This window comes from Polyodon spathula, chromosome 17 (assembly GCF_017654505.1).
Source record: "Polyodon spathula isolate WHYD16114869_AA chromosome 17, ASM1765450v1, whole genome shotgun sequence".
Taxonomy (NCBI): Eukaryota; Metazoa; Chordata; class Actinopteri; order Acipenseriformes; family Polyodontidae; genus Polyodon; species Polyodon spathula.
In genome coordinates, this window is record NC_054550.1 from 30,828,188 (window position 1) to 30,855,341 (window position 27,154).

At 36.8% G+C, this 27,154-nt stretch overlaps 1 protein-coding gene across 3 annotated transcripts in view; it reads left to right on the forward strand.

Moving 5' to 3' along the window:
• The window catches only part of LOC121330251 (coiled-coil domain-containing protein 85C-A-like), a 37,231-nt gene that overhangs the window by 4,834 nt on the left and 5,243 nt on the right, over positions 1-27,154 (forward strand). For 2 of the 3 annotated variants that reach the window (XM_041276618.1, XM_041276615.1), the window contains 3 exons: positions 18,096-18,172; positions 20,792-20,830; positions 26,374-26,478. In XM_041276618.1, coding sequence (XP_041132552.1) covers positions 18,096-18,172; positions 20,792-20,830; positions 26,374-26,478 — 221 coding nt within the window. The remainder of the gene's footprint in view (positions 1-18,095; positions 18,173-20,791; positions 20,831-26,373; positions 26,479-27,154) is intronic. The other variant, XM_041276616.1, reaches the window with a different exon arrangement.

The following is a 27,154-nucleotide window of genomic DNA, read 5'->3' on the forward strand; positions in this document are numbered from 1 at the left end:
TTCACTCTTCAGGGCTGGTAATTATTCTGGAGCATTCAGTTACCCAAACTTTATTCTGATCTCTCTGTGAGACTCACAATGGACTTTTCAAAATTCAATTTAGGCATCAATTCTCCTTTTAATATTGTTTTATTTATTTATTTTTTTTAAACTTTAAGGTCATTTGGAGTGAATAAAAGTGCAGTACTTTGGGAATTTCATAATTGTACGAAATTTTTTTAAAAAGCTACATGCCATGGGGTTGTGTGTGGTTGGCAAATGAAACGCAAACTCACATCACACGTCCATCAGCACGCTGATTACATTTGATCAGTGCCTGGTTGTTTAAACTGTAGCCCTCTTTGTTTAGGGCCGTGCCTCTGTACTCTGATTCACCACGGCCTCCTTTTCATCAATGGCCCTTCTTTATTCTCAGAGCATGGGCGCGAAAGAGAATGGCAGCCAAAGGGGCTAGAAGGAGCGTGACGGTTGTTTAGAGTTCTCAGAAGCGAAGGGGGTTAGCCGGAGTTAGGAAGGGGGTGCAAAGGGGGTTGGAAGCGAAGCCTGCTGTCTGTGTAATTGGATTTCTGCTCATTGCTCCTTCTCAAGAGCCAATAGTAGGAAGGCAAGACTGGTGCCAGGCACCCTGAGGTGGAGACTGGAGACAAGACCATTGATTGAAATAATATGGGATTTGAACCAGGGACTTTCTAATTACAAGGCTGTTTCTTTAACCGCTGGTCCACACAGCCTCCTTTAGATTTTAGTTTGCATCTGTGGATGCCAGGATGTAAAGAAATGACAGACATGTAATTATAAAGCTGTACTTTTGTACCCGTTCCAGCTTGTTCATTAAGGTCTGCTGTCATGTACAGTAGGCTTGTTTTTTCATGCCCCTTGTTTGGACCATCATTAAGGAAACAGGCTTATCTTTGCCAGTAGCTTAGGGCTTTCTGAAGTCTATTTAACTCTGCAGCTTCAATCAATCAATCAATCTTTATTTTATATAGTGCCTTTCATAGTGGACCACCATCACAAAGCGCTTTACAAGATGCAGTAACAACAATTGAAAATCCATAATACTTCAAAAATACAGAGAAATGCATACTACATGATATACACTTCAAAAATGTTTTACCCGCCAATGTAACGAAACCTGTCAATCTGCTTAAGTTAAAGTGTAGAGGTTATGAATTAACAGCAAAAACTGTAACAATGAAATCCAAAATAACATTATCCTGTTTGACCTTGTTTTCAGAGGGCCTATTGTCTTTTTTTTAAACCATAAAACTATTTGATTAAATCAGTATGCTTCACTACCTCAGTAGAAATTGCCCCCTGGCTGGTTCATCTTGGTTATGGATTGTGTCAGTGGTCTCTTTCTCATCATGTCAGCAGGCCTCCGATAAACCAACTGTGTAAACAACTTGCTGTGTGCATTCTTACAGGCTGAGTCTGACTGTCTTCAAACCTGAGGTGCAGCACAGGTCTGGTCCTTTAGGGATTTTAAGGTTTGCATCGCGTATCATGTTTCTTTCTCAGATTAACCTTTTAGCTTGTGCACACAATTAATAATAAACTGCCTTTAGTTCTGCGTGAAGATGGTCTGGACCAGCAACAAAAAAATAATAAAGACTATCTCTGTCCATAATGACTGGGCTTTAATCTTTATGGCAGTTTTGAAGATGACAGTCTAGTGTAATTTTAGACAAGCACATTGAAAACAATAGAATTCTTCTGTGGAATTTAAATAACAAACCAGCCCAGCTCTCTTCATCTTAGATCTGCATTATTTTAAGAAAAATACATGTCTAAATTGGGCATATATAAGTGGGTAACTTGCTAAGAGTAGTTGCTTTTAAATGTAGTGTTTGTATGTACAAATATATGTCCCTGGTAAACCCCCTTTTTTGTAACTGTTTTGTTGTTACTGTAACTTCAGTTTCATTATTTATATGGGTTAAGGTATTTCATCTTAATCTACGCTTGCATGGCAAGAAGTGCTTCACCTGTCAATGTTCTCTTGTAGAAGTGAGGCTAGAGGAAAGGGAATTATTTCCAGTGCTCATCACAGGCACGTGAGATCATATAAATAAATGCTCTTTTTGTCTCAGAAAAGACCTCACAGTGGAGGTACCAGGGGGATCCCAGTGAATGCAGTGCATGGGGATCTTGTTACGGTAGACAGATGGCATTTCTGTTCCTCTAATTCCCACGGTTAGGTGAGGCAGCTCAGGTTCCGTTAACTCAGGACAATCCCACAGGGTGCAGGCCTGCCAGGGTGAGTTATCTCTGAATGCTTCTTTTGAAGCAAGACAGTAAACTAAATTTATGATGGTCACGTTTATAATTGTTACTGCTGATATCTTTAGCCATAGAAGATTGATATTTTTCAAGCCTCTCCTGTTTAACAGGACAGGGTTGAATTTCAATGAAAATCTAGCACTGTCTCTTGGTTGGATCCAACAACTGGTCAAATAAAGTTAAACCCCTGATACTGCCTGGAGCTCATAAAGTACTAAAAGGACCCCATAGCTATAGTAGCATGAGACCATGGAATCAGAGTTGGGCTACTCTGAACAAAGATATCTAATAGTTCATATTCTTTAAGCTCTTTCATGGCAGTAAGTGTGCTACAGGTGAGTCAGGAAGTCACTGTACATTGAATAGAGAATGGCTTCTAATCATTCTAATCTTCGTCAAAACAGTTGTAGGTTGTGTGACTAGGAAATGGGATGTCAGATAATGATTTACATGAGTAGACTCCTATCATTGAGCTTGTTAACCATTTAGAGAGATTGCTTAGTTTGTACCTTTGGTAACTTGAAACACATTAAACTTGCAACTGACATTTGGAATCACAAGGAGCAAAGCAACTGTTATCAAAATACATGTTTATTATAAACCTCAGAATGAGGGTACATTCATAGAAATGCAGTGCACTCTTCAGCCCTGCTGTAGGTTGCAGTGTAATTATACATTCTCACCTCAACCCAGCATTCCACTGTGAGCACACCAGTTGTAGTGTCTGTCAAGTGGCAAAATCTGAAATTAGAATACGAACTGCCAGCTTCCTGCCTTTAGCTTTGCTCTTTACAGATGCCCAGCAGTTCCTTAGAAATCCCATTGCCAGCACTTTCTAAATGAGCTTGTACTGTAATTTATGTGTTCCAATTAAATTGTATGTTAACTACAAACATTTACTGCACTTTGAGGATTTCAAAACAATAAACGCTACCAAGGGTCCTAAGCCATTTCTAAAAGGGAGTAACATCCGTTGCGATTTTGATTGGTTAGCTGGAAGAGTATGAGAAATTATAATTAGCAAAAGAGCGAGGTGCAAGCAGCTGTTTGCTGAAGGGTTCATTTAAATTATTTCCAATAGATGGCCAGACTGCAAAATTGTAAAGTGAATATGTCAAAAGAAATAAGTAGTATACATAGTGCTTGAATAATATCTCCGTAGAAAGTTTTGTACTGAAGTTACAACTTGTTAATAAAAAAAAAAAAACAAGGATGGATTGCTTAACACTTTCCAGATTGCTTTTATCTGTCACTGCACATTGCCCCGAAACTCTTTCTATTAAACAAAGGGTATTTTATTTATACAGTGCCTTTGAGTTTGCATTAAGTATCACTGGGTGTGGTGGCGAATACACATGAACAAGCAATTTGCAGTAGAAAGGCCTGTCTATGCCAGAAATGTGACCCCAGCTGGACAGTAAATAGATTTCCCCAAGGGAAATGGTATATAACCACTAGTGACCTCCATGATGGCGTGTTTGTTCAGCTGGTTAGTCAGCAATGTTTGTTTAATTTATTAAGGAAGTCCTTGTATAAGGTAACAAAGTCACATTTTGTGTGCAAACGCTGTCCTAGTTTTTAACTAACAGCTTCTTATCAAACCTGTGATATTGTATGAGGTTATAATGAAGCTGGTAAAAGTTTTATAATCAATAGTGACGTGTTATCTATTTCTAGTTTTGAAAAACAAGTAAAACAACCATTAAACATCAGTGCTTTCTGTTGTAGTCGCCCTCCCCCTTCCATCCCTCTGTTATGAAGTCAGAGAGTAGAGTGTTGAATATTAAAGAGAATAAAATCTGCTTGCATATTTGTGTGGCCAAACATCGTAATCCGAATATTAGCCTTTTTTTAGTTGGCAGCTGAATAGCTCCTTGGTTTCTTTTTCTTACATGATATCCCTTTTGTTTTGTTTCATATATGTTAAGTTTCCTATTTTATGAACAGCCAGATCTCTAACAGTAATAGTTACTTTTCTGGACTGAATAGTTAGTGTGACTGCATTCAATTTGTAGATAATACCCTGCAATAAACACAGAGCAATACTAAACACCACTCTTTGTCGCATATGTTACTACAGATGGCTTTTCTTTAACCTCCCACTTAATGAATATTTGTGGATTGCACCGATTGACAAATTGCTGGGTCTTTAGAAGAAACAAAAATAAACACTTCGTCTTCATATTGTGATCTCGCGTCATTAAAAGATGGTCAGTTTTCAGTTGCCAATAGCCTTAAACAATGGAAAAAAAAGGATATCAAGAGAAGAGCTGGTTGTATCGCTGCAACTTTTGAAACAGCGACTGCGTCCTTCAAATCCGTATTGGAGCCTCCGACTTTCTGCATCCAGGGGTTCAGTCGGCCTAAATGGTTTTATGGTACAAAAAGAAAACGTCTCCTTTTGTTATGGAAATGAAGAGCCAGATTCTGGAACTATAATGGTTCTAGTAAAAAGGCCTTTGTGGGTGAAAATGAATAGAAGGCAGGGTAAGGAAAAGTTCTCTCAGGAATGGACTTTCCCTTTTAGAATAATAGGACCATCCTGTTTTTCTGATTGCGATGGATAGCTATTGGTAAATAGTGCAGCGGTTACCAGGGCTATTCGTCCTTAATTACGGTCTCAAGAAATTCTATTAACCACTTTAATCCTCTCAAGCATTAGAACATAAGAACATAAGAAAGTTTACAAATGAGAGGAGGCCATTCGCCCATCTTGCTCGTTTGGTTGTTAGTAGCTTATTGATCCCAAAATCTCATCAAGCAGCTTCTTGAAGGATCCCAGGTTGTCAGCTTCAACAGCATTACTGGGGAGTTAATTCCAGACCCTCACAATTCTCTGTGTAAAAAAGTGCCTCCTATTTTCTGTTCTGAATGCCCCTTTGTCTAATCTCCATTTGTGACCCCTGGTCCTTGTTTCTTTTTTCAGGCTGAAAAAGTCCCTTGAGTCGACACTGTCAATACCTTTTAGAATTTTGAATGCTTGAATTAGGTCGCCACGTAGTCTTCTTTGTTCAAGACTGAACAGATTCAATTCTTTTAGCCTGTCTGCATATGACATGCCTTTTAAGCCCGAAATAATTCTGGTCAGGAGAAGGATTAAAGATGTTTATAAAGTATTAAAAATACAGACTAAGTATTGATTCTATCACAACATTACATATTAAAGATCCTTTATATTATTTTATTGATATTTTATAATAGTAAAAAGTACCTTTGTGCTCAAGTGATGTCATTCGAAAGCTGTTTAGTATGAATGTCAGTGCGGGGCATCAGCTTTGAATAAGAGATGACAGGTTGTGTTTTGAACAATCAGTTTTTTTTTTTTTTTTTTTCAATTCAGTACAATTTAAAAGGCGGTCAGCCCAGTTAAGAAAACCCATCATATAAGTGTGTAAAAAATTGGGATTCTAGTGATGCTTCCATCTTCAAATGTATTATCTATGCAGGCAAACCAGTCTGTTTGTGTTTTAGGATTACAAATGCAGACAGCCTGTTAGGGGAAAGCCTTTACTTAGAAGGACTGGTAAAGCTGGCCTCTCCGCATTCCTTACCCCAAACAATAGAGGAAGTTGCAACATGAATTTTCCATTTGCACAATTGAGGGGAAATCAGGTTTAGGGTGAGAGAGAGATTGCCTGCAACTCATGACATTTTCACCTGCAATGATTTAGCTTTTACAGAAGCAGGGTATACATTTGTATACTAAAAAAAAAAAAAGAAAAAAGAAAAAAAAAGTATTTCACAATTTTTTTTTTTTTAAACATACAGTCATTTTACTTTAATATACTTCCCAAATTATTCACATTTAAAATCATATTCTGAAGTGTCTCTACCTGGATATTTCCTCTTCTAAAAACAACAAAAAATAACCAAAAAAAAAAAAAGACCTTCTGAATATGAATGTGCTGCTCTCTGACTGTGTAACGTACTGCCTTCATCTTGAGGTGATGTTGGGTTCCATAGCAACAATAATTAGAGGCCGGTTGATTGAACCCAAAGGGCTGGCATTGGGCCCAAACTCTGGAGCTGTATTTGATTCAAGTAAAAGCACTAGTAGGAGGACTATAAGATAATATTAGCCCTCACAAAAGGTAAATTTGGGGTCATGCTTTGTTTGTGGCATTTCCAGCCGAATGCAATATTGTCCAAGGCTGAGGACTGGGTATGCAATAGAGTAGTATTTACAGTGGTCACTGAACATCCCCACTCCTCTCCAACAAGTCCCTTTATTAGTTGGAAACTTGTGTATTTTATTATTTTAGCTTTACCTATACTCTGAGCTACCTATACGTTGCAAGACTGTGCAAATAGTGTGCTATAGTACAACGTTGCATATCTGACCCTCTGTGGACTGGGGTATAGGCAGATATGTGAAAAAATCAGATAGAAAATGACATTTACACATGGATAAGTAGGGTCAACAAAAACAACACTCAAACTGCTTTAAACACAGGGACATTCTTTGCTTTAAAAGGAAGCAAATGTAAACAAGGTTAATTAGGCTACAATACACAGTGTTGCTATGCGGTTTACTGTAAGCCATCTCTACACAAAGCTTTAAAAAACAAAACAAAACAAAACGGTAAATGTACAGTAACCTGCAACTGATGGCTTCTTTCTTAACTCTAGAAGTCCCTGCCTCCCTGGTTCTGCTTTCTTAATATCTCTGTCACGGTACTTTGTGCTCTTTCTTGATATTGCTAACAGCCGATAAGAAGCTTGGTTTAAATATTGCTTCAGCTATTTTAAACAATTTTAAATCATTATTTCTTCAGCCTTGTTTTTAATTCAGTATTAAACATAGATATTGTGAACAGTGGACTGTACTGTTTCCTTATAATGGTGCATGTTGCTTTTAATCTGTCAAAGCTTTACTTCAAGTCCAGCCTGAAACTCCCATTTCTTAGCCAAGCAGTAACCTGTTGAACTGTTTTGTTTTACCACCTTATGAATTGTGTAGCAAAGTTACAGGGTTTACCTAATCTGCTTTTTAAACTTGAAATTCAAGCTTTTAATTACTCAATACCCTTAGATGCCTTTAACTCTTCCCTCTAAATCAGGATAAATATTCTCACAACCAGCTGGCAGAAAGCACTTGGAAGGTTCCACAGTGTGCATCAGTACGCCATGCCATCTGTCTAAAGCCATTGTTTAGAAAACAAAAGGTCCTTTTAAAAAAAAAACCTTCAATGAATACAACTAGAGCACCATCTCCTGCTTTGGGCTCAATACATGGGATGTGCACATACTGGAACTTCTGAGTGTGAATGCTTATTCTATTTTTTTTTTTTTTTTTTTTTTTTTTTTTTACTGATGTGTTTGTTAAATTAAGCTCTGCAATCGTACATTTTACCGTGCTCACATATTATTACATTTTACTTGCACGTGAAGTGCTGTGCAGTCCTCGTGCCTAAATACAAATATACATTTTAAACACTTGTGTTCATAACCCATATCCCGTGTACCAACTACAATACACCAACACTAAAACTCACTACACGCAACATACAACACAGAAATACACACAGGGGCGGGGCAACAATGCCACATACACGTAGTTGCATTGTAAAATAAACATGACATATTTGAATTTGAATTTGCACTATTGATTCCTCACAAAACAAGCAGTCAATGTGCAGTACCTGTGTCCCTTGATGATCTTACAGTCATGTGGTAAAACATCTAATAGATTTTTGTTTTTAGCTGAAATGCCCCAGAGAAGGTATATGCCAGATGTAATGAATGTTGATAGTAATTAGGGTCTGATCCAAACCTTGATTGGGGTAGGCACTAACATAGGTTTACCAGAGTCTGGAAGTTTGCTGTGAGCTTTGTGAATAGGTTTCATTGTCCATTATCCAGCAGGCCTGCTTAAAAGGGTCAAGGAAGGCAACTTCGGAAATATGATACATTTTGTTACAATGTTGCAGCAAATGCCTTGATTATATCGAAAGCAGATTATTTTGATTTTGCTTTCTGAGATTTCCGGACTGAATTTCCTTTTGCCATGATGAGAACTAGGTTCTGAATACAACCGTTATCCATGGTTTGGTTTACTGTTGTGGTTTTTTCTTGTGTCAGTCATGTAAAAGAAATCGTTTAATTCTCCAATTTTTCAAGACCTAATATACAAATATATTCAACATTTAACATATACATGTACCAACCAGTCCTTCCTTTTAGATAAAAAAAAAAGCAAATCTAGGTTAGGGTATGTGCTGTGGTAGTCCAGATGGCTATATGGCTTGACTAGTTATTTTTTCATGCCTTTGATAATGACATTAAAGACAAACGCATGGATAAACCATTGGTTTACATCTATCATATTTGTGGTTTGTGATTCTTAGTTCAAAGTTCTGACCATTGCTCGCTGTGGGTTCTTGATAATTCCTGCTTTTTTTAAACTGATAAATACTTGATTGAAGTTTCTGCTGGGCTGTGATTGAGTGGTTTGATGCCTTGACATATGAATCTCCTGTTTGATGCCGACCATTTGATCCAGTGATTTGCAACGCTTTGACAACTTTTGGCAACATGTACTTGCGCTGATGGCTTTAACTGGGAAAGTACAGTGGTAGATACTTAAGACTGCAAAACATGCTTAACTGACAGCTTACTTTTATAACAGCATATTATTAACATTTTGAAGGACTGTGATGGTATTACAAAGTCTGTAGTCATGCACTTTATAAATCAAAACGTACAGTTACATAATTGCCAGTACTGATTTTAACTTGTAAAAACACAGCTCCAAGTTATCTGGAGAGAAGAAGTGATGTAAAGAGTTAGCCCATGCTAGCCATAGATTTCTCTCTCTCTCTCTCTCTCTCTCTCTCTGAAGTATTAAAATTTTCAATCAACAGGGAACAAGTTGAGTAATTTCATAGGGTTTTTACAGAGACCTAATATCTCTAATTGCTTACTAAAACTCTAAACATATATACTATATATGGTTCAGAGTAAGGGGTAGTTTTTTGTTATCATGTTTATTGCTGCTCAAGAAGATTTAGCTGAAGGGAACACCTTGTTAGTTTGTATTTGCTGGCTGATAGTGAAATCTATTTTTACCCTCAGAGAACTGCAGACCTCTGGGTATGTGTCCTCAGTTTGGAATGAAACAAATTATTGGCCTTTGCTAGGAATACAGATCACTATTCGAGAAACAATATAAAGGGAAAGCATTTCTGATATATTGCTATGACTAAATAGGAATAAAACATTAAACATAGGACTAACCATTAAACATCCATTTGCCTTATTAAATGGAATGGGTATGGAAGCTACCCTGAAACTAAAAATCAGTTTCTCTCATTATGCACCATGCTGTACACATTAGTGTGGTCCTACAAAGCCCTTCTGTACAATAGAATTGGCCTTGCTTTTGCTGTACATGTTCTGGCTGGAATCCTATCCAAAGAGCCCAGTCAATAGATTTAGCATGACTCAGAGATCAGCTATTTTAAACAAAAGGAAATGTGCAAAGCCTACAGTTTCTACTGAACATGAGGAGTTACTGGAGAGTTGGTCACATTGGGAGTTTGATAAGGTTATAGCATATATCTACTGCAATGCGTTCTTTTTTTTACTTTCAATCCAGCTTCTGTACTTGATATGCCTGTCATAAATGCTGTTATATAAAAAAAAACATTTTCTATTGAACTTTGCTATTAGGATATGTAACAGGGCGATGTTACCTGAGTCAGGTACAGTGCAGTAGATGTTGACACCTAATCCAATCTGAAATAAAATACATATATATTCCACCTACATATTGTTAATAGCAGTTTACATTTTTAGTAAAACGTTTAATTTGCCATGCTAGTACACATGAAGGAAATTAATGATTTTGAAATTCCCCTCAGAAATTCCACTGGAACAATTCTCCCAAGTCCTGAAATACAGTTGTTGGCGCCTATTTCAGGTCCAAAAACAAACCCAGACAGAAGAAGAGCATATGCCTCATTATGTTAATACACACATTATGTTAATATACAGATGATTAGAGAATTTGTGGATAGTATTAAAAAAATAAAATAAAATAAAAAACACAAAGGGGGCGGGAGGGTGGGGGTGGGTGATGTATCGCATAGCCAATCCAAAGCCAGATAGCACAAACAGCAGTCCAGTATTGGCCGCTGTCATTTTTCATGTCATGGTAACATTCGTTAGTCAGGCGGAATATGTGGCATTTGCAGTATGCAGCGAGACCAACCAGGCTGCTACATCGCAAGCTTTAAAAGCTGACTGATGTAAAAGGTACCCAAGCAGGGGCAGTGTGTTACTGACATGCAATCTGATCTGGATCTGCCACCTTCTAGTTCTTTTTCTAGTTCTGTCTTTGTTACTGGAGTAAATATATATACGTTTAATACATTAAGCTGTAGTGATCCAGTATTTGTCATTGAAAACATATATTTTCCCCTGCAGAAGGAAAGGATCTCTGGCTTAAGATATTGCATAAGATACCTGATCCACTGAACATCTGAAGGTGGGGCAGCCAGCTTCCAAGAAATAGAATCGGGCGTCTTGCCAGCAAGGTTGAAAAAGCCAGGGCATTGGATTGTATCCTAGAGGCGGGGGTGTAACTAGATGCAAAACCAAATAGCACAATTAATGGGACAGGATCAAGGGGCAGTGGAAGATCTGGGAAAGGGTTTCAAAAATAGGTGCCTGAAATGAAGCCAACCTGGAACAGGACCAAAACATATGAATGAGTGAGCCATTAGCCTGCCTACATCTGTGACAGGTTGAATCAAAGTCTCGATACATATTGGCAAAGATTATTTTAGGTATATGAAGACACTGCAAAACTTTTATCAGTTTTTTTTTAATTGTATCAGTCCATGTTGGGCACAGGCAGATGAGGAGTGCACTTGAGAGAGAATAGACCCATTCTTCCACAGAGAGATCCAAAGCCAGATCCTGCTGTCATTGAACCTTCACTGTGGGACAGTGTGGCACAGCGCAAAGAGAAAATGGCAGTGTGGATTTTGGATAGCATGCCCTTTAAACTAGGACTGGATTCATAAATAAAATCTACATGGGACATGGGTAGCAGCAAGGGAAATTGTGAAGTTTTGTTACGCACAAAATTCAGAATCTGTAGATATCGAAAAAAGTTAGCACACATTCTTGAGGTTATCCAAAGCTAGTAATGTTTTCTGTTTGATCGAGCTAGTGAAGGCATTGTCTTTATATTATGCAAATACTATATTAAATGTAGCTTGTGGTGGTGTTGACCTACTTTTTCATAGTGATATCATAATTCAAGGTGCTGGGTGGCAGTAACCATGGTATACAAATAAATAATGCTTGGAGAGCATTAAGGAAGCTCAAAGAATGAGGTAATGGGAGTATAATGTGTGTGTGTGGGGGGAGACCGGCTCAAAGAGGCGTTTTAAAACGGACACGTTTCCAGTGTGTGTGTGTGTGTGTGTGTGTGTGTGTTTCTATATATATATATATATATATATATATATATATATATATATATATATATATATATTATATATATAGTGGAAAAATAAGCTGACAAATGGTTTTTGATTTAAAAATACTTCATATAGAAGAAAGGTATACCTCTAATACAACCATATAAGCAAGAGTTACAAACTGACTTTGGACCAGGCCTCAGTACAGCTTGATGTGTATGTTTGTATCGGAAAACACAGATATCTGCGGAGTCAGTTCAAAAGAGATGAAAAGACTGACAAAACTTTACAATCAACCAATCTTTATTTTATATAGCGCTTTTCATATTGGACCACCATCACAAAGCACTTTACAAGATGCAGTAAATACAAGAAAATCCATAATACTTCAAATACAAAGAAATGCGTAGTATGCGATATACAGTAAAAAAACAATGCATAATACTTAAAATACAGTGGAAAGTACATAATACATGCTAGTAGCATAATACATGAAGTAGTACACTAAATACAGTGGAAAGTGCATAATACATGAAATAGTACATGAAATACAGTGGAAAGTGCATAATACATGATAGTAACATAATATGTGAAATAGTAACAGAAGCTAATAGCAGATATCAGGCTTAAAGAGCATGGAAAGCAAGAGAGAACAGGTGGGTCTTGAGAGTTGATTTAAAGCGAGCGACGGTGGGAGCATCATGCACCAAAGCTGGGAGAGAGTTCCAAAGAGTCGGAGCCGTGAAACTAAAAGAGCATTGTCCAAGTGTGGTGCACTTTTGGTTGGGGATAACAAGCAGGCCAGAGTCAGAGGAGCTCAGCTTGTGGGCAGGGACATAACGAGTCAGCAGGTTGAGCAGGTAATTGGGACCTGTGTGATGAAGGGCATTGTAGGTGAGCAGGAGAGTTTTGAAGATAATCCTGAACTTTACATGTTTGATATTTATACCTTCATGTAATGCGGCATGTTGCATCCGTTTTGTCTTTTAATGCACCTTCCCTCCCGTCTCAGGGTCAGCCATGTTTAAATCGAAAATTCTAAACTTGGACAATGCTGCATTAAAACGACTATAAAAGCACAGCCACACACAATTTAAACATAATGATTAAAAACAACTTAACTATAAAAGACACACACATACACATAATGTAAAACTTATAGTTAATATCATAATTAATACCTCATGCAGAAAGCCATTACTACACTTTATTAAAAGAATAGGCCACATTGCTGCATTAATTTGTTGTGAAAGCTAATTGCTCATTATAGCAGAGCATAGAGAGAATCTACAGTGAAGCACCTTGTTGCCTCTCTTGCCTCTGTTGTCTTCTTAAACATTCCAGCCCCCAATTGCAGCTCACCCCACAGTGCTACCCTTAAAGGTAGTGTTAAACTGTTTTAAATCCAGAGACAGACAATCAGTTTAAATAACTACTGTCCCTACAGGAGAGGCAGAAGAAAACAAGAGTAAAAGTACGACTATCTGCACCATCATACCTATTGATTAAAAAACCTTTCTGTGAGTCTATGATATTTTAAAGGGCAAGACACTTTTGTTAAGTGTTTTAAAACCCAATTCCTTATCCTCTAAATGTCTTCAGCATATTTTTCACTGCCTCCATTATCATTGTTTAGTGAACTGTTAATTGGTAATACATTTTCTTAAAAGGGCAGAGCAATAGAAACATTTACAGCAACTCTGCCATTCTGCCAGGGTTATTCTAGTGCCGACATTCCAAAGTGGAGAAAGCGTGTTATAAAAAGGAAACAGCAATGTGATAGGACAGAGGGTGAAAATGGCAGTGAAACTTATAAAGCGGAATTGATTTTAAAACCTTAAGGACTACACATTTACGTGTCTTACCTGCACAATAGCTACCTTTTTGTGGTTATCTGAACAACTTGGCATACCTTTTTGTAGGCATAGTTCTGCATGGTCATTTTCCATTGTGTGTATCTCAATGTAGTGTGTGAGGAATTGAAATCAACAGCTAGGTGGATTCTGTGAATCTCACTCTTCACTTTCATGACCTCCAGAGATGTGTGCAAACTGTGCAATTAAAGTAAAAAGGTAGCCTCTTCTAGAAGTGCTCTTGGATTCCCTGTCTTTCATTAGTGATTATTCAGCACACAGTTAGTCAGTCTTGACGACACTAACAGGGCTTAACATTGTTCCCAGCCCATATGGCTTCTTCCAAGCTGAGCCTTAGTAGTGTAAAACAAGAAACAGCAGACACGTCTTTTAAGTGGGTCAAAGAAATGGTGCAATCTGGTCCGACATACAGAGGCTATAAGGACAGGTCCCTGTACTCGGCTGAACCTCCAGCCTGCAGTTTACCGTTCTAACCTTATGAGATTTACATTTCTGTAAAGAAAAAACAAAACAAAAACAATGTGAGCTGTTCAGACTTAGCACAGTTATATTTTTGCAACCTATGCATACCTATTAAATTATGTGCTTGTCACAGTGTTTAATCTATGCAGATTTATAATGTAGGCTGTGGTTTACTTAGTCTCAAGAAAAATATGTATCTTGTGTCATAGCATACATACTGTATTATCATTCAGTGAGATTTTGTTTTTAAAAGCAACCATCATATCATTTTAAATAAGGCCTTTGTACTATATAGTAACTAAGTATTTAGGAAACATTTTACTCATTTTGCTTTACATAATTTCTAAATATAATTTTATTTTTAATTTAAAGGTATTTTTAAAACAGTCAAGACATGAGATGTCAGATGTTTGCTGTGCTGTTTTTCAGAAGTTGAAATATGTACTGCCAGCGGGACCTTTTTAATTCAAGGGGGAATGTTGCTGGGGGACTGTATTTAAACTAACCCTTTGAAAATCCATTTAATATGTACATATTCTGTACAAATTAAAATAAAATAAAACAAAAACAGCACATGGCCTCGATTCAACTAGTTATGTTCTACTTATATGAAATAAATCTGTGTGTTTCTGTTGGAGGAGGGGAGGCTGGGGGGTTATTGCTTCATAATCCTCTCAGTTTCCCAGTTTTAACCAATGCAGAACAAAGGAAAAGCACATGATGATCGTTAAGCTTAGACTGATTTATATTTAATTCATAATAGACATACACTTTTATTAAACCCAATAAAATAAACATAAACAAAGGAATTCCCCCTTGTAATCTCATGAAATAATTAGCAGTTTATGCTGAACTGTCTTTGTGAGGCGAGTCCCCTGTTGGTTGAAGACACTTTAGTAACACTGCCTGTATGGTTGTAGCCTGTGTTAAAAAGGGTCTAAAAATTTGGGTCCCTGCACATTTTCAGACTCTTATGTTGTCGTCCCCCCCTGGCCTGGACATCGGAACTGCCTGATAATCAGTTTGAGTGCTTGATGGAGGTCAGGTGACCAGATGTAGTGAGATTAAAAGGTCACAGGGGAGGTAAAGAGGATTAATGATAGGTGGGCAGCCTGGCTCTGTTTACTGTAATTCTGAGTTATACCTTTTTTCTTGTTTGTTTGTTTTTGTGAGGAGTATATGAACCTACACCAAAAAAACAAAAAACAAAAACGAGACGAGGAGTGAAGAGCACCTGTAGCTTTTATGTGCTATTGGCTATTTACTCTACATAATTAAAGAGAGGGGGCAAAAACTAAAACCAAATAAATACTTAAATAAATGTAGAAAAAAGAGATACCAGAACCATTTCGTCTCTTCACCTAGACAACATGCACTGGAATGCAAAGGGCAAGTGTGCCTCTGTGTAAAGGTCAGTCAGCTCATTTACTGAAAATACTACTCCACATCAGTTTCACACAGGAAAACATGCTGTAACACTTTTCTTTCTGTTATACAATTTCAGTAGCGCTTATACTATTTTTTTTCCTGTTGAACAATTATGAACAGGACCACCTGCACTGGTTACAATGTCAAAGCTCTGCTGTTAGACGATCCCTAGAGTGATCCATGAATGTTTCTGCTCCTTCCTACAACTATTTATATGTCCAATCTGTTTGAGGAACAGAGGAATTCATTCAGAAATCCTCTATATATCCTGAACGTAAAGAAGTTTCGAGTTAGAATCATATATGGGGTTTCAAAGCCCTGGTTTTTGCACAAAATAAGGCCCTTTTAGGTAAACCACAATTTAGAAATGCATTCCAGTACTACCCTTCCCTAAAACTTAACTATTTAACATTAAATGCATGGAACAGAACAGGTCTAATTTCAGAAGAGAGTTAATGGTGCTGTTCAGTGAGATCTGTTATACATCCACCGTAGGATAAAATAACAATGCTGTCAGGAAATTGCAGGTCTGTGAAGATTAGGTCAGTTAAGCTGAGATAATGTGGCCATGGATTGTGTTCAAGTCAAGGCCCTTAGTTATTCTTTAAAAGGCCAAAAATATCTTGGGACCACTGATGCATACAACTCTCTAACTGAGGTGCTATCAAACTGTGATGCACTGATCTGAGGAATGACTGCATCTTAACTAGTTTGCGACTGGAAAAGGCACTCAATCCAATTGGTTATATAACAGTTCCAAATCTGTGCATGTTATGGCATTCATGTTGACAGGTAGCATGGATTTGTGGACCTTTGTGAACAATCTGAGACAATGCAGATCACATATGGTACAGAGGTTTCATGTGATGACACATTCCATTTCTGATGTATTTATTTTACACCTTCAGGGAATATGTGAAGAAAAAGAGCAAGTATACACATTACTTGCAGAGAGACTTTAATATTACTGTAAAAACAGTACTGTATAGCTCATAGACTTCTGAAATGAACACAGGGAAGTTATTGCAGAACCAATAGCAGAACATCTGACAAAGCAGGAACTAAACAGATTTACAACAGGGCCCAGTGGAGCAGTTAATGATAATTTATTTATATTACTAAACTGCCAAATTTACATTAATAATGCCTACAGAGAACATAAAAATCAACCATGGGAGAAAACAAAATGACATCTTGTTCAAGAAGGTGATGTATCGCTTCAGGAAATTACTTTGTTATAATCTCTTGAACCTTTTAACGAACAGTTCCTTGTGTTTTCTGTCTAATACCTTTCCAGGGAATTTACAATGATTGCCGGCCCATTAATAATGAAATGTATCAAGTAAGGATATCTAGTAGATGCAGGTTTTTATTATTATTTTTTTTTTTTTTCTGAAATATTAAAAAGTGCTGACTGGTTGTTAAATATTAAATTGTTTTAATCTGTCATTTACTTATTTTATGTACATTCTAAATTGATTATGTATGATAATATAAACTGTATTACAGCAAACAACAATTTACTTGATGTGAAGAAACCGAAAATGCAATGCAGTTTTACTGAAGCCCATAAAAGTCCTGAAAAGCTGAAATTAATGAACTGCATCTGGTGCATATTAAAACTTGGTGCTGAAAGAAAGGAGAATTTCCTTTTATGTCTTTTGGGCTGTGCTTCTAAAGGTGCCTCATTCCCATTCTTTAGTTGTTTCAGTTGAAAGGAATGCTGATGGTGGAGAATGGGCTGCTTTTGAGAAGCTTTCTAGTGCCCTGATAAATCAGAGGGCGTAGCAAGGAATGCTGGGAATTAACTTGGTATCACTGTGTGACAGGAGGTGTTTTCTTGACATTGACCTTGTTTGTACCATAATAATGTAGTTTTAATTATTTAATGGCATACTGAAGCCGCACAAAAAAGCTACTGTGCAGCTGTTGTCAAAGCATGGAAATCACATTAATATTATATGTTTGCTGTTAATATTTAACAACCCTTTTCTCAGGGAGAAAAATACATACTTTTTCAGGTTTACCTGAGTCTTTGTTATTTCAAATGAAGCCAGATTATTTTTGTATTTACTTCAAAACTTTACCTTAGCATATTTCGTAAGCCAGCTGTTAGATGTAAGAGTCTGACAAATATTTGTTATTATAATGTATATTCTATTTCACAGCCTGTCTGCTAAACTATATTCATTACATAGTTTAAATACCTATGAATATAATCATGTTTATTTTGGATGTAATAATAGTACCAATAAAGATTAGCATCATTGAGTGGATAAAGTATTTGATAAATACTTAAAGCTGTGCCATTGCATAGGGAAGTTGAGGGAAACCAACATTTCAGATTTTCTGGTGCAATGTGAAACTAATTACAACTTCATGACTTAAGACATATTTAGAGTAAAACATCACCCACATTACCCTGCATTTTAACTTTATGTTCCAGATATTTTCGCAACCCATCGCCTAAGCACTAATTTAGAAAATGTATGTGAAAAACTAGCTCCGATATTTAGCTGGTTGTCAGTTGGTTTTCCAGTATTCACATGAGAAAATATATAATTGTATGTTTGTTTGCTTTTTTTTATTTTAATGACTTTTCCTACTTTTTCACTAGATCCATCTTCAAACTACATCCGGCAGTTGGAGACAAAAGTCAGAATTCTAGAAGATGACAACAAGCTTCTATTACAGGTACCACTGAGAATCCTAATTCTATTACACACCTTATCTAATGTAACATACTGCTTGATTTCATGTCGAGAAATGACACAATAATGGACAGGACTGCCATTATAGAAATGGTAGAGAAATGTTGAATAATCTCTTTATAATGGTAATTCTAGTTTCACCATTCCATTTTTTTGCATCTGTAATATGTCTGTGAGTCCTGCTGCTGTGTGATCAGTCATCAATAGTAGGGTGGTAGCTATTTATGGTCCCTGACCCTTAGCAACCTCATACCTGATGAGGAGATTGCTCTCCATACCAACAAACTCTCCTGCTGTGCATGGTCAAGATCTGGAAACAATGAACTACTTGAGATCAAGTAACACTACCATATTTAACAGTGGTACAGTATAATATTAATAAGTTTACTGGACTCTAAGGATGGAGTCGTGACAGGTAAGATTACTCCACAATTTCTTAGATCAAAATTTGTTCTGTCAATTTGTTCTGGGCTAAATTTGAACCCCTTGACCTTTTGAGGGTATGAGGTAGTACATTAAGATGTAATATTAAAAGTCCCAGCTTCATAGCAATGCCATGTTGAATCTCTCAGCCTGTAATGATAGCAGTTGGAAGGGGGTTATTTTCAGTGCTTAAGTTTACTCAGACAGAATACACAGTCTATGACCTTTTTTTTTCATTATTTAGAAGATATAAAAGCAGTTGCTAGGTAACCAGTGCTGGGAAGGAATGTCCTTGCCATGTTTTTGCCATGGGCTATGTGAAACCTGACTCATTGACTTCGCTTCTTGTTGAGTGTATGTCCGGGTATCAGGTTATCAATTTCCCTTCTGCCAGCTGAAAATGACATTGAATTGATTTTCACATCCAAAGAGTAAATGTTCATCAAGTACAGTTCAGTGTATACAAGGCCCTGTCAGCGATTGAGCTTTTAGTGTGTTTATTTCCTGGCAGGTGGATGTTTAGGTTATGGTTTCAAACAGTTATTGAGGGTTTACAGTAACCACACAGCACTCATTGAAAATGGAAAATGTGAAAGTAAAGCTCATGTAGCTGCAATAGGGACACCATCGCCCTGTGAAGATAAGGGTGGTTGATGCTGGAACATTCCTCAAGTAGCAGTAGCTGAAGCTTGAAACACATACAGGTAGCATTTAAGCCAGCATTATGTTCTTGTGTTTTATTTTCTTGTGTTGTTTGGACAAGCCTTGTTGGTGTAGTTTTGTTAACTGATGTATACAGAATCAAATTTCTTCCTACTGACTGGAAGAAAAAAAAAAAAATTTCCCCATTCCAAAAAAAAAAAAAAAAAAGAATAAAAAAAATTCTGCTCCAAGCAAGTTGTTCTAAGTATTTTTTGGTTCATAAGTAGAATACCCTTTCATGCTATGTTAAACATCTTTAATATTTATTATAGCTGAGATCAATATTTTAGAATACAGCATTGCGTCTTTTAGTTCTGCACTCTTACATGAGCAGCCTCTTCCATTAGCTTAACCTTCGTGTATTTATATCTTGAAAAACATTTTCACTGAATAGAATCACTAAGCATTAATACGAGTCTAACACCTCCTAACTGATTCAGAAGCTGGATGATTTACTGGTAGATCTTCCCATTGTTAATACCAAATTGCAGCTACATGGAACTGTCACCAAAGGCACCTTATCTTTTGTACCCATTATTGAACCTGTGGGTGTTAAATCTATTGTGCCTTTTGGCAACTAGAATTATTTTAAACTGCAGTTGTTTTTCAGATAATTACATGACATCCACTCTTTGTTTTATATCATACCATTGAAGAAACTGAGAAAGACTTCTAGTTGAAAAGTTTCTCATTGAATTTTTAAGTTTCTTTTTGTATTTTTTAAATTTAGCACTACTGGGTGTTTTAATAGTTATGGGTGACTTTATATAACACATTCCAGAACATTGAAAGTGTCGCAGTTATAGTGAGTCATCTCCTTTGGGATGTATATATTTTAAAACGTATTTTATTAATTCTGCATGAAACAAGTTTTTATTATTCTTGAGGCAGGTGGTTGATTCAAATAGAAACCCAAGGAGACATCATTGTGTCATCTTTTAATTTTAAGTGATTGTGTCAAATCCTCTCCTGTAAAGCATTGCAGCCTATGCAGTTCAGATGTGTCATCTAGAAGGAATTGTTTTTGTTCCTTCTGTAGGAAACTTTGATTTATTTTGTTTGTGGAGCAAATGAGCAGTTGCTGTACCATAGACATTTGAGGAGATATTGAGGTTTAAAAAGGACAGGCAATCACCCATTGGCAAAGGGTCACTGCTACTGTGATCTCGTTACTTTGGTCACACAAGAAATGCATCATTGCATATTGAAATGTGCTGCTGCTGGAAAGGTTTTATTTTGTGTTTTTAAATTCCATGTAAAGAAGACTATTCCAGAATAGACCTGCAGTGCAAATCAACTGTTTTATAGATAATTGTTTGACACAAATAGGAGCTGTGCAATAGTTGCCACGTAAATAATGTTGATACAACCACTGTTGCCTGGTTCTGTCTTTGTATCGTATAGGGCCTGCTATTTACAGCACATTTTACTACAGGATGAATAACTAAATTTGTCTTTTTTGTTCTCTCCTTCTCAGCCCCGTAACCGCAATAGTTTACCAAGAGCGCTTACAAAGGTAAACATTTCAATAATGCTGGGTGGCATGCTTGGAGCACGGTGATGGTTATTTAGGGGTTTTTTTCTACTAACCTAAATGGCTTATACTGCAGCCTTGCAATTTTTTAAATACTGTACTTATATATAGTATATATATATATATATATATATATATATATATATATATATATATATATATATATATATATATATATATATTACTTGTATTATAAAATGTTCTTGTCATTTTATATGTGATAGTAAGTCCCTAATATAAAAAAAGTGCTTCCTATCAGTTGAATGCTATACTTTAATATCAAGCTCTGAAAAAATAAAATAAAATAAAAGTGCTTGCAGCTACCTTCTTATAATCAAGCTGCCTAAATTATTTACAACCGAGGTGAAAGTGCTATTAACAACAACAGAATTCTGTTTCCTGTATATTCAAAACATTTGAAATGATGTTAAACCACTGTGAATTTAAACTGTATCCGTGTAAGAAAGACTTCTCTCAGAATGTGCTCATAATGACCAGCAGGGATGTATATTTAGGTAATGGGATTGCTCTAAGCCTGAAACAGACATAAGCACACTGGAGATCATAAATGGATGTAAGGAAGCAATGGTATTCTAGTGTGGCCAAGAATTATGACTTCTCTTATTTTGCTTTCAGTCTGAATAGCTAAATAACATTTTTAATACTTTAATCCTAAATTATTATAGGAAAATAAATATTATCAGTTTGCCTTTTGAACTTGATTTTGTTTCTAGTGCTCAAAAGTAGACATCACTACAACTTTCAGCTTCTTGTTGTTGCATAGCCATGGAGGAATTTAACAGTTTTAAAAAGTGTAGTCACAAAGATGTGTTTCTGCATGAACTGCCTGTCTAAAGTCTTCTCATCACATCTGTAAAAATGTTTCAGTCTCCAGAGAGGCTAAAGATAGCAGCTAAAGAAAGTGCTGCGTTAACACTGGATAGGCTGACTCGTAGTCAGAGATCTTGGATTTATAGTCCAAATATAACAAAGCCCAACCAGCCATGGTAAGTTTATTAGCTACCACCAAACCCTCGCAATGAGTTTCACTGTTGATGAGTCATTTATTTGAGGTCCAAGGAGGAGCAAACAACAATGAAAAGGAAAGCTGTCTTAAACTCTTCACAATCATCCTGCTTGAGAGGGACCAGCTGCTCTATAAATCAAATTATCCCTTTCTTTGAGCGAGGAATTGCATCTTAAAGTATTTCTACTGGATTTATATGTTGGATTTTTTTTTGTCTTTATTTTGTCAGAAGAAGGAAAAAAAAAAAAAATAGTCTTTTTGTAATTGTGGAGAACAGTCTTGGTTGGAAACATTTTTGCCAGCCCTTAATTCCCTAAAGGAATTTGAGATGATGGTCATTAAGGAGTGATGCATCCCTGGAATTATTTTTACACCTTGAATACTTGTATTTTTCAATGACAGTGCAAGTAACTGTGAGAGGTCAAATAGTCTTGAGTAATCTTTATACTTTATAGTTTGATTACTCTATACTTGACACTAAAATGTATTGCTGATGACATGTCATCCTTCATCATGTTAAATTGTCACCTACCAAGACGTCCCTTGACAGAAATTGCATTTGTTTACTCTGAAGCATTATGAGCATCAACAGTTTACTCAAAGCCTCCACTAGTGTTTTCTACTATTAGAACAACGTTGACTTGCATAAAGAAGGAAAAACATTGAGTGAAATAGCTCGCATCACTTGATTTTCAAAGTGTGGTATCCGAAGCATAATCAACAAGTACAGAGAAACATCATATGTAATTGACAATCCCAGGACCGGAAGACCCAAAAAGCTGTCTAACAAGGATGAGCAGCACTTGAAGATAATATCCTTAAAGAACAGAAAGCAGACAAACATTGAATTGATAACAGAACTGGCAGAAGGCACAGGTCTCGTTGTCCATCAAATCAACAGTATGAAGGCCACTCTCAGGGCTTAAAGGATGTGTTGCAGTAAGAATACCTCTGTTAAGAAAGGGGAACAAGACTAAAAGGCTAAAGTTTGCACAAGAACACAGAAATTGGACTATGGAACAATGGTCAAAGGTGCTTTGGACTGTTGATGGATGGACAATGACAGAATGGCGTTCACTAACAATTGAATTTGCGCTAAGTATAGACAGCACTATTAAGTACACATAAAGAGACAACTGACAGTAACGACCATATTTGAGAAACCCAAAAAGCCTCAAAGCTTGTGCTATTTCTATCTTCGAGCTTGTGGACACTTTTGCAAACATCTTGTGAGTCATTGATTTTCTGTTTTCTAGTAAATGCGTCCAAGTAAAGGGAAATTCATATTACCTTAATCAATAAAGAAAAAAAGGAAATAGCTGTATTTTAAAATAGATTTTACTGCACTTCTAAACAGTTTTAATTGATATCATAATAAATCCCACGTTTCCCACGACTACAGTACTTCCCCTAGTAATCTGTGCTGACTGGTAACTGATAACAATAAATGTAACAATAAATGAGAAGCTTATGCTGTAAACAGTAGAGCCAGTAAAACACTGATGTTTTGACATGTTTTCTCTAAATGGTGTTTTACATAGGGCAGTAGCAGTATAACCATTGCTACAACATATTGTTCTAACTTCCAGTATTCTCCTTGCACTCTCCTCAACCTGAACCCACTGAGACACTCCAATCAATATACTGGAAACATCAAATTTGAAATCAGGGAAGCTCAGATATGGTTGTAACTTCTAAGATGGGTTGCTGTTAACACTAAAGTCCTTTTTTGAATTTTACTTCTGGAAAAGATTATTCAAGTGTTTGTTTGAGGACTAAGCAAGAACTTGAGAAGTTCAATTAATAATAACTAAGAACTAATTATGATAACTCCACAGACAGACGCATGTTGTCCAGTTTTTAAATTCAAATGTATTTATTTAACCAGGATAGAACCCTTGGCAGGAGAAGGCTTCAAGAAATAACATTATGAAACCAATGGCAAAAATAGGCAAATCATTAAAACAGGACAAAAACAGTTAAGATTCATAAAAACAGTAAACATATTAAAAGTAAGCAAGCCACATCCCTTTACAAATAACAATAGTACATTTTTATTGTGAGCAGTACCCTTCATGGGCCCTACTTCTTCATGAATAAAATATTAATTTGTCTTCACTAACAAGTAGTAACATTACCTTGATGTTTATCATCCTCATTCACGTCTGGCATAATCTTATACAATTTTAAATAAGTTGCATCTGTTACAGCACAGTGTGTTCTTTGCAGGTTTCTTACTCTTTCAGCATGCACACTTAACAAGAAAATATCTGCACATCCGCAATTTATTCAAGTGCGTTTTTTTTAACTTTGAGGTAATTGTTTTCAGATCGGAGGGAGTAGTATAATGATGCAGTGGGTTATAGTACTGTAGATATGCCTTGTAGGCGTTGAATGAAAAGCAGGTGTACGGTACAACTGCACACTAAACATGTTTGAGAGTATAAAGAAAATGAAATAGTTTGAAGGAAGGTACCTTGGGATACACTTCAAGTCCTAGAATGCCTTAAATTCCCTCTAGCAAGAGATAGAGGTCGAGAACGTGTTGATCTTCTCTGACATACAGATTCCGCATGTCATAATGCTTGATGGCTGAGGAGATTTATGGTCTCACTGGGGCCACTTGGCTTAAGTGTTGCGTCTCTGAGCTGTGAACCAGCATCACTGCTGCTGCGGCCCTTCTTCCTGATGAACGAGCCAGATCGCGTGGCCGTGGCTTTGATGTTTCCAGCTGTCGCAACCATCCAGCCAGAAATATTAGGCCCCCACCCTGTGCCTCCAGTTTCCAGTGAAACTGGCCCCCTTTGGGAGCACTTCTGTTTTGGTTTTTATGAGCTGTAATGTTCACTTTAACTGCTCAATTCCTTCTCAAGTAATGTTCTGCCAATTGAATCCCCTGTCCTTGTGGGTAGCGTACTGAAAGGTTTTCAGTAGAATCAATGGGATTTTGCATGTGGAGATTTTCAGTCATGGCTATACCTACACATTTTGTTCCCTATAGGACATTAATGTTATAGTTCACATTTTAAGGTGGGATTATAAGGTTATACAACAAACATGGGTATACTTTTAAAATTCCTCGTGATATAGACCTATTGCCATGCCAGTAATATTCATATGCATCCTGTGGACTACACTGTATGTAAGACCATTATGTCTAGACTATAGATTCTGTTCTTTCTGTTTTTAACCATATTTGCAGGGGACATTTTTGGTGATAGAACATGGTCTTTTGTTACACTTTCATTAAGAATGAAATGTGAGAATAATAAAAATGCCCATACATTGTATTTAGTAAGCTGTTCACAGCAATGAAGAACCTAAGCGTGGCCTGTCAACGGGGTAAAAAAAAAACAGCTCAGACTGGCCCTTTATTTTTATTTATTTATGTATCAGTTTATTTGACAGGGACAACATACAATTTTTAACATGTATGGCATGTCACAAGATGCATTGCACCCAGATTTAGCTATGAGCTCGTTTTCATTGGCAGAAAATACATGCAAATAAAGTAATATTTACAGAAGGGAATATGATTGAGCATCTGATAACCCAAGACCGCAGCAACCTCGCATCCCCAAAAACAACATCACTCCAAAAGACAATCTCACGACACCCCCAATCCAAGATCAGAAACATCTGCACCTGGACAATTCTATACAAATAATATATATTTAGCTAAAATAAAATCAGTCTCCGAGTTTTGTGATGTGCTAACCACTGCCCCTTGTTGTTTTTTGGGTTATTTTGTATAGTGTGGGTTATGTAGCATAGGTGATTTAAAATGTGTGTTGGTATGTGGGCATGGAGAAGTCACAGTTACTTCATGTGCAGACTGTGCAGGGGCCAGATTGAATGATTAGCAAGTCCTGGCACAGCTGCTTAACAGCAGCACGCATTTCTCACTCGAGGTAGGGTGTTGGTGAGAGAGTGAGAGAGTAAGAACAGAAACTAAAAGACATAATAACAATTGCTATTCGTGCTGGCTTTACACCAGTGCGATACTTGTTTTATTCTTTGTTCAGTGTTTGTTTTGACTGTCTGTTTTGGCCACCATGCCATTTATTTTGAAACAGTGTTTTGTTTTATGTTCAAACCTTTTGTTCAGCAATAAGCTTGTGCATTTGCGCTAGATATCCAGTACTGTGTGTCTCTCTTCATGGTCTGACATCACCCACAAGCCATCCTGTCCATACAGTTATATATATAAACATATTAACTTAAATGCAACTAACATTCACATGCACACATTGCTACTATGATTGATTGTATAACAAGAAACAGGCATATAAAACCAAATGAAGAATTATAAACATTTAAAATACAAAACTAGCTAAGCAATAAACGATGCAGCTCACACCGGCCATATATAAGGAAACCTGGACGCAATTACTGAAGTCAGCTGGAAGGCGCCCTAAAGGGGATTTAGAAGAATTATAAAAGAAAACTGAAAAAGGTGTTCAGGTCTTTTAACCAGTGTCTGTGTTTGTTTCTGCAGCAGAGTAGCTGTGGAGATTTGAAGACCCTTCGGAAAGGCTTCTCTCTCTACCACTCGGAGAGCCAGTTGACGTCATTGCCACAGTATCAGGAGTCTCTGCAAAACGTATGTACCTTCACTTTGTGTTCCAGTTCCTACAGGTAATGATGGGGGGTGGGGACTGCTCAGGAAACATTACCACTGAGACCTGCGTTCTGAAAATCCGTCACAGATGCATCTGTTGGAATCAGATGTCTAAACATGGTTTATCTTGAGAGCTAATTCCAGCCAGCTTTTCATTTTAAAAATAGCAACTGGTCCTGGAGGCTTTTGGAATTAAGTTTAATATGAAGTCTGATTTCCAGTTACTTCAGGGATGGATTATAAAATTATTTTCCCAAGGCTCCAAGAGGCAAAAAGTAAAAGAAGAAAGATTTGCAAACACAATGTTATCGGCCTCTCTAACTTTGCATAACTTGGCTTCCTTTTAAAAGTGTCCATAAACAAAGATTCATCTCTGTTCAAAACCCATTTGCTCATAAATGGACCCTGTAATTCTTTGAATCCTGAATCTGTTGTAAATGTAAAAACTAAACCAATTAAAATAAGCCGCTGTCATTGACATTTGTAATGTTTCTGCCCTCCAAACATCAGATTTATACAAGGCATATCCTATAGCCATTTGTTTGTTTTGTTTTTTTTTCTGAAAGATACAGCTTAACTCTCCCCATTGAATTTTACATTGAGTAATTACATTGGTAGAACTTGTATTATTTTTAACACTGATTAATTGCAATTAGGG